This window comes from Chenopodium album, chromosome 8 (assembly GCF_948465745.1).
Source record: "Chenopodium album chromosome 8, dcCheAlbu1.1, whole genome shotgun sequence".
In the NCBI taxonomy this organism is placed as follows: domain Eukaryota; kingdom Viridiplantae; phylum Streptophyta; class Magnoliopsida; order Caryophyllales; family Amaranthaceae; genus Chenopodium; species Chenopodium album.
In genome coordinates, this window is record NC_137841.1 from 51,668,092 (window position 1) to 51,677,426 (window position 9,335).

General features: G+C 40.3%; 1 protein-coding gene across 1 annotated transcript; it reads left to right on the forward strand.

Annotated features, from left to right (window-relative positions):
- Positions 1–1,180: 1,180 nt before the first annotated feature.
- On the forward strand, positions 1,181–4,484 carry LOC145643027 (uncharacterized). The gene is made up of 4 exons (XM_081694191.1): positions 1,181–1,189; positions 3,283–3,936; positions 4,046–4,231; positions 4,320–4,484. The coding sequence occupies exons 1-4, from the start codon at positions 1,181–1,183 to the stop codon at positions 4,482–4,484; spliced, it is 1,014 nt and encodes a 337-aa protein (XP_081550317.1).
- The last annotated feature ends 4,851 nt before the right edge of the window (positions 4,485–9,335 follow it).

Consider the following 9,335-nt stretch of genomic DNA (forward strand, 5'->3'; position numbering starts at 1 on the left):
GAATTAAAGAGAATAACTGAAATTGAAAGAGAAGAAATTGTTACCAAAAGTAATCTGGATTAAGGAATGGAATTAAGAACAAAGTTGAGAGAATTTTAGAGAGAGAAAATATTCTAAGTAAAGAGAGAAAGTCTAAAAGAGAAGGTAATCAAAATTACGTATAAAAATCGTACTTAAACATCCCTAAAAAAATACTAATTGAAAACTAAGATCTCGGCAATCAGGTTCCTCCAAAAACACGCGCCCGATCGGGCCCGGCTTTTTTCTTCGAGGTCTTCCTGGGCATCTGTGCCCAATCGAGTTAATGCTCACCCGATCGGGCACGCCTTTTGCAGGTGCCCTCTTCTGCGCGCCCGCTAGATCGGGCGTAAGCTTGCCTGATCGGGCCCGTTCTCTTCCATGAGGCTTGGACTTTGATTGGGCTTGATTCTTCGGCCCAATTAGGATTTCCTCTTCGGGTCTTGAATACTTGGTCCAAATGCCCCAGTATCACACACCGAGCCCTTAATCACCGGCTCTAACCGGTCCTGGGCTTCAAAGAAGGTCGTGTCCTCTTAGTGTTCGTAGTTGCTCCATGAAAAACCCTGAAAACGTTCCAAATGTGCAATTTTCTACAAAACTCAAGCAAAACTACAAAAACACTAGAAAACACCAATTAGTAATTAAAGTGGCTCTAAAGAGCCAAAAACACTACTAATTATGACCAAGGGACTGGGGTAAAACACTATATAAATTGGACACATCAGTTATAGCACCCCCTCCTTCTTCTATTTCTACTCCTAGGACATTTAGTAATCAAGTCCCTGAGGACATTTCCCTTTTTGATGTAATGATTTCTGAATTTAATAATATGTCTTCTTCTGCTTACTCCTTGTGTTTTTCTTTAACCCAAGATGACGAGCATTGCTTAACTAACAATGAAAATGACAAAGAAATAATTAAAGCAATGGAAACACTTGAAAAGAAAACACCGATAATTGAGGAAACTGAGACGGTTGATATCTCAAATGATTCAACCATTAAAAGGGAAGTTTAAATCGGATTAACACTTAATGAACAAGAAAGAACCCATTTAATTAATCTACTTAAAGAATTTATCGATGTATTTGCTTGGTCATATGAAGATATGCCAGGTATTAATAGAGAAATAGCTCAACACAGTATACCGCTAATTCAAGGAATGAAACCTGTAAAACAAAAGTTGCGTCGAATGAAACCCGACGTAGCTCTTAAAACAAAAGAAGAAGTTCAAAAACAAATAACTACAGGTTTTATCAGGGTATCCAAATACCCCGAATAGGTAGCCAACGTTGTCCCAGGTCCGAAGAAGGATGGAAGGGTAAGAATGTGTGTCGACTATCAAGATTTAAATAAGGCAAGTCCAAAGGACGACTTCCCTTTACCACACATCAATATTCTGGTAGATAATACAACAAATCACGCACTTCTCTCATTCATGGATGGAGACGCGGGATACAATCAGATTCTCATGGAAGAAGAAGACATGGAGAAAACAACCTTTATAACACCATGGGGTACTTACTGTTACACGCTAATGCCATTCGGGTTGAAAAACGCGGGTGCTAATTACCAACGAGCAGTGACTGCCTTACTCCATGACATGATGCACAAAGAAGTTGAAGTATATGTGGATGACATGATTGTGAAATCAAAAGATCGCCCAGGACATCAAGTAGCCTTGAGAAAATTCTTTGAAAGGTTAAGGAAATACAACATGAGGTTGAATCTATCCAAGTGTGCTTTTGGAGTCACCTCAGGCAAGCTTTTGGGATACGTCATAAGCTTTAGAGGGATAAAGATAGACCCAACCAAGATCAAGGAAATCATGTCAATGCCACCGCCCAAAACCGAGAAACATATTCGAGGATTTATTGGCTGGTTGCAATATATAAGTAGGTTCATATCAAAATTAACAACAATATGTGAATCAATATTTAAGAAACTCGAGAAGAATGTACCAGTAATATGGGACGATGTCAAAAATCCTTTGAAAATATCAAAGCCTATCTCGCAAATCCACCCGTATTAGCAGCAGCAGTCCCAGGAATACCTCTTAGGTTGTACTTAACAGTCACCAAGGAGACAATGGGAGCCATGCTTGCACAAGAAGTAGAAGGTAAAGTAAATGCCATCTACTATCTAAGCAAAAAGATGCTCGAGTATGAAGTACGCTATACACCGCTTGAGAAATTGTGTCTCGCATTGGTGTGGGCCACAACCAAGTTAAGACATTACATGCTCGTGCATACAGTCTTTGTAGTTTCCCGAATGGACACACTTAAGTATCTTTTCGAGAAGTCTACACTCAATGGGCGCATATCGAGATAGATAGTCAACTTAGCCCAGTTCGACGTAAGATTCATGCCTCAAAAGACTATCAAAGGATCTGTGGTCTCAGATTTCCTAGCTGATTTTCCAATAGAAGATTTAACGCCAATACAGGACAATGAATTTCCAAACGAAGACTGATGGTCACAGAAGATGATACTTGGACTTTATACTTCAATGGAGCCTCAAACCAAAAGGGATGTGGCGTTGGAGTATTATTAGTATCACCTAAAGAAGAGCATGTTCTAATCTCCATAAAGCTAGATTTCGACGTTACCAACAACACTGCTGAATACGAAGCATGTGTGGTAGGCCTTGAAACAGCTTTAGCATTGGGAGTAAAGAAATTACGAATATTCGTGGACTCTTCATTGATCATCAATCAGATTACTAAAAGATGGAAAGTAAGGAGCAAAAGTCTAGCTCATTACCAAACTTACCTGGAAACTCTCACTAATCAGTTAGAAAAGGTAGAATACACATATCTACCTAGAGAGGAAAATCAATTTGCCGATGCCTTGGCAAGACTAGCCTCAATGGTTAGGATTCCTATGGAAATCAAGTAAATGCCTCAAACTATAGAGAGAAGGCACAAACCAGCTTATATTCAAGCTATAGAAGACGATGAAGTAGTCCAAGATGAAGAAGAAGAAGAAGAAGAAGAACCGTGGTACACAGATATACTTAACTATGTCACCAAAGGAGAATACCCTCCTCATGCTGACAAAAGAGCAAAACGAGCATGAAGACTCTTGGCTTCCCAATACGTACTCATAGATAACGAGTTACATAAAAGGGTACCTAAGGGTTGAGCTCTCTTATGTGTAAACAAAAAAGGGTACCTAAGGGGACAATTTTGATTCTGATATAAGTGATGAGGAATACAGCCAAGCTAGAGAGAGAGTTAAGAGCTGCACCACATAACTAGTACAGGCTGCAGCACAGTTGGCTAAAGAAGCAATTGAGGGAAAGAGCACTGTGGTGCATGAAGAGCAAGATAATGAGTCTGAGCATGAAAGTGAGTATGAAGATACTGAGGAGGAAGAGAACTCCCCACCTCAAACTGATGATGAAGGGAATGAGGGTTGCAGGACAAAGAGATCTGCTTTGATAGTTAGCCCAGACACTGACTTTTCACATTTCACCTGGAGAGTTGGTTTGAGGTTTGCAAAAAGAGATGACTTTAGGGAGGCAGTTTCTAAGTATGCTGTATTTCAAGGGAAAAACTTAGTAATTACCAATAGCAACAAGAACAGGGGTCAAAGGATTGAAGCAAGGTGTATTAAGGGCTGTCCATTTAGAGTTTATGGTTCCTGGCATACTGGAACGGCAGCAATTTTGATAAAGAGAGTGTGCAATAAGCACACCTGTCAGAGGAACATGAAGAAATACAGACATTTGAAGGCCAAATGGGCTGCACAGCAATTCCTAGAGGTGTTTAAAACAAGACCTCACTGGCCAGCCAAAGAGATAGTGGAATGTATAAAGAGGGCATACAAGATGATAGTGAATAGGGTGTTTGCATACAAAGTCAAGTATGCAGCACACAAGCTTCTACATGGATCTATGCATGACCATTACCAAAAGGTGGGGGGATACTTAGCTGCTGTTCAGAAGAGCAGTCCTGAGGGTCTAGCAAAAGGGTGGAAAGAAGGGTGTAGGAAAAGTTCTAGCAGTTGATGGTTGTTTTTTGAAGACCTTTCTAGGTGGTCAGCTCCTTTGTGCAGTTGGTAGGGATGCAAATGACCAGATGTACCCAGTAGCCTGGGCTGTTACAGAAAGAGAAAACAATTTGAGCTGGGAGTGGTTTTTTACACATATTCAGACATTTCTTGACTTGGGTGAAGGAGATGAAGTTTCTATCATCTCAGATGAAAACCAAGTAAGTCTATTACCTTAGTAGTGATATGTTTTGTTAAAAATCATATAAAGTCTTGTATTCTGACTTTTTGGTTTGTCTTTTTTGTTAGGCAATACTCAATGCTGTGTCAAATGTCTTGCCCAAAGCTGAGCATAGACATTGTGCCAGATATATCTATGCTCACTGGAACAAGACATACAGAGGTGATGAATTCAAGCTGCAATTTTGGAAAATTGCAAAGTCTTACAGCATGGCAGATTTGATCAAGCACTGAGTGAACTTGCTGAAATAAGCACTGATGCAGCTGAGGCATTCAAGAAATATAACCCTCCTAGCTTCTGTAGAGCTTTCATGAAGACTTCAATGAAGACAAATGCCATAACCAGCAACATAGCAGAAACCTTCAACGGTTACATAATACAGGCAAGAACAAAGCATCTTCTCTATATGCTTGAAGAAATAAGAACTGGGCTAATGCAAAGGCTTGTGAAGAAAAGGCAAGAAATAACTAAGTGCACAACTGCCTTATGCCCTAGAATTTAGAATAAGTTGAATAAGGAGAAAGACAAGGCTGCATATTGTAATGTGTATCCCTCTTCTGAGACTTTGTTCAATGTCTCTCACAACATGGACTAACTTGTGGTTAATTTGGAAGATAGAAGATGCAGTTGCAGGAAATGGGATATGCTTGGCATTCCCTGCTGTCATGCTTGTGCCTGCATCTTTTTCCTAAACCAAGAAGTAGAGGACTTTGTGGATCCATGCTATACAAGGGAGAACTATTTGAAGGCATATGTAGGTACAATTTCATATTGCTTTCATTCATCAAATGTTGATAGACATGCCACCTGTTATTTTTAACTAAAGTAGCTTGTGTGTCTTGTTTGATAGGATCTATTCCTCCTACAGAAGGAGAAAGATATTGGCCAAAAGTCTCTTGCCCTCTTGCACCACCTCCCATTAAGATAGGACTAGGGAGGCCAAGAAAAAACAGAATTAAGGACCCATTTGAGAACCCCAAAAAACCAGGATCTTTATCCAAAAATGGAATTCAAATGTCCTGTTCTGTGTGCAAGTCAACTTCACACAACAAGAGGAAATGCCCTAACAAGCCATCTGTTGAGGAGCCCAGTGAACCACCATATAAAAAGCCTAGGGGTAGACCTAGAAAAGATGGGGAAACTCCTCAGGCCCAAGTCTCTGCTGCAGTGAATGCACCAGCACACCATGACATTAGTGCCCAGCCCACACAGCTTGGAAGAGGTGGAAGGACTATTTTGAGAGGAAGAGGAGTATGAGGTGGACAACAACCTCAGACAAGAAGATCCCTACCACCATCTTCTGCTTCAGGTGCAGGGATGTCTCAATCTATAGGGTCATCAGATATAACACAGGTGGGGACTCAGGCATCTGGCACTGGCAGAGCTCAGGGAAGGGGTGCATGAAGAGGTAGAAGAGGTGCAGGAAGAGGCCAAACAGCTAGAGGAAGAGGAGCTCCTAGGGGTGTTGGAGTTCTTTTTGGTGATGATGGATTGGTCCTTACCAATGTAAGTTAACATCACTGTAACTATATCATGGTTTTATGAGAGTGTTAAGTATAATTCATAATTAATGCAATCTTGTTTCAGGTTCGAGGAAAATCTTCAAGGGAGGTTGCAGGAACAACAACAACTATGAGGAGCATGAAGGCTATGAGTCAGAAAACCAACAAATTACATTGGTGGATTGAGCTCAAGCCAACAATCAAACTAGCCTCATCAAACTCAGTAGTTTTAGGAGTTGTTTGTATGAAACAATTAAGCCTAACTTATTTTGTGTTAAAAATTAGCTACTAATATTTTGGGGTAGTAGGAGTAGCTTGTATATTTGGCTACTTATTTTGGATTTTGAGAACTTATTATGACGTACAACTTAAGTAATGTATGAAGTATTAAATGACTTATGTTTTGAATCCAAATTTTATTTCATATTGCATAAATAGGCACAGGTTACAAGCAACAAAGTTCACTGCCTACAACAACACTAATTTCCTTAATTCAAAGTCCAAAGACTAAGCTACTTACATAATTGTCACTAATCATTAATTTACTCCAAACAATACTACTTGAACATCAACACCAAAATGCCAAAGAACAACCATGAACAAAACAGAGCCATTGTCAAATTATATTCAGTCCTTGAAGACCTCATCAGCTCAATCCTTAGTTGGCTTACTTCAGCTTTCATTTCTAACAATTCATCCTCAAAATTTCCCTTCTTTCCTTGCAACCTCTTCACTTTGTCTTCCAACATACGCTTCTGCATCTCTAACTCAGCTATAGTTGTTTCCCTTTCAAAGATCTGAAACCGCAAGTCATCTCCATTGCCACAATCAACCCACTTCATGAAATTGCACTCTGTATCCTGTACAAATTCACAAAAAGCCTAATTTCAATCAAATTGCAACTACTCACTTCAACATTACAACAAATAATTTACCCACAACAACAACAACAATTCAATAAATAAACAACCAATTAACTTACAGACCATTTAGGACAACCAAAGAACTTGCAACCAATATTAGGGCCCTTCTTCACCGTACGCACAACCGCCTCTAGCCCACAACTGCATCTAGTCGTGGAATACAACCCTCCCCTAGAGCTTGAAGATGATGCTGGGGACCCACCTAACTTATTCCTTCCTGTAGCCATTGATAATTCAAAAGAAGATTAAAAAAAAAAAAAATTAATCACACTACAAACAGGGGAGATGAGGAGAGAAGAGAAAAGAAGAAATAACGGGCAAAAAAAAATTAAAGGCTGACTCACCTTATTAATAACAAGCTAACAACAAGAAATTTAAAAAAAATGGAAAAACAAATGCCATGTAGGCTTTTGACCTACACTAGCAGGTAAGTGACCTGCTGGGACTGCTGGAGGAAAATAGGATGAATAGTTGGGATTATTACAGAATAAACGTTAGTTGGGACTATTCTAGGTAAATTAGCAATAGTTGGGATTATTAAACTGTATTTTTCCTTTAAATAAAAGCTTAAATAAAACAAATTAACTTTAAAAATTTAAAACTAAGTCTAATAAATTGGAAGTTAACCAATGCTTCAATCTTTCTTCTCTTTCTTTGCTCTTTTCCAATTTTTATCTGCATACTCTTCATCGTCCTTGACTCTAGCTAGTAGGCATCCTTTAGAGGACCTACATTCAATTTTGGAGTAAATAGTTTCTCTCTTAGCTAGGACTCCATGTTTCTTCTCTACCCAAACCTTATTCTCTGAAGTGTCAGCTTTTCTTTTCCCTTTATCCTTTATAGAGTCCTTCTTCTTAGGCATCATAGGTGTTTTGACTTCAATCTTTTCACGTAAGGGTTCCTAACAGGAATCACCATGTCACCTACACGATTTTTCACATCGATTTTACTCTGATTTTTCTTCATGTCCTTTGAAGGTTTCTTGAGAAGCCACCTCTTTACATTATTGGGCAAGGAAGGAGGAGCCTTTTGGGTAATCACTTCCCATAAAGGTCTAGCGCTCCAATATGCATCTAATTTCTCTACTTCTTGTGAAACGGGGAATTCATAGGGACGACGAATCACGGCGAGGAACGAAGTCAGGCGGCAGCTGCCGAAAGTAAAAAGTTGTTGGACGCTGGGTTCCTTCGGCCATGTAATTTTTCCCACTGGGTGGAAAATGTTGTTCTTATAAAGAAGCCGAATGGTACCTGCCGTATGTGTATTGACTACACAGACCTCAACAAGGCATGTCCAAAGGACAGTTATCCGCTTCCAAAGATCGACAGTCTAGTCGACTCTACATCCGGACATGCCTTGATGAGTTTTATGGATGCCTATTCTGGCTTCCATGAGATACCCCTGTGGAAAAAAGATCAAAAGAAGACGGCCTTCGCCACTAATCAGGGGTTATTTTGTTATACTGTGATATCGTTTGGGTTTAAAAATGTGTCGGCTACATTCCAACGGATGATTAATACAGTCTATATTAATCAAATTGGAAGGAATGTAGAGGCGTACATTGATAACATGATAGTAAAATCCAAGCAACAGACGAATCACCTTGCTGATATCCGAGAAACCTTCACGACAATCAGGCGGCATAAGGTCATGTTAAATCCCAAAATGTGTGTTTTTGGTGTTGAGTCTGTGAAGGTTCTCCGATTCCTTATTGACCAAAGGGGGATAGAGGCTAACCCCGAGAAGATACAGGCGGTGATTGACATGAAGTCACCCCGCACCATTAAGGAAGCTCAGAGGCTTACCGGTTGCCTAGCTGCGCTCGAGAGATTCCTCAGCCGGTCAGGTGATAAGTGCCTTTATTTCTTCCAGGTCATCAGGAAGAAGACTAGATTTTAATAGGGGGATGACGCTGAGGCGGCCTTTCAGAAATTGAAAGAACATTTACACTCCTTGCCAAGGCTTGTTAGCCCTCTGCCAAAAAAGATGCTCTTCATGTACCTAGACGTCTCAATCATGCCCTCAGTGCTGTTCTCCTTGCTGAGAGAGACGACAATCAACTCCTGGTCTATTTCATTAGCCAATTGCTCAGAAATGCTAAACTTCGGTACCCCATTGTTGAAAATTTTGGCCTTGCCCTTTACATGGTTGTTAAGAAGTTAAAACCATACTTCTTGGCACATTCGTTGGTGATCTATACTGATCAACCCCTCAAGCGGCCAATGACAACCCTGGACTCATCCGGAAGAATGTTTAAATAGGCTATTGAAATGCAGTATCTTGAAATATCTTACGAACCAAAAAAGGCAATGAAGGGTCAGGCGTTTGCCGACTTCATTGTCGAAATGACAAGGTCGGCTGCTTCGGATAACCTTGATCAGGTTTGGAAGGTGTATGTAGACGGGAGCTCTACTACGAACGGTTGTGGCGCAGGTATAATCTGTGAATCCCCAGAAGGGGATAAATATGAGTATGCGCTACGGTTCAAGTTCCAGGCCTCAAACAATGAGGCAGAATACGAAGCCGTGTTAGCCGGTATCCGCATGTGTAAGGCGGCAGGGGCAACAAAAATTAACGCCTGTACAAATTCTCAATTGGTTGTTTGCCAATACTATGGTGAGTTTGAAGCCACTCATCTGGCTATGATCAAGTATCTGCA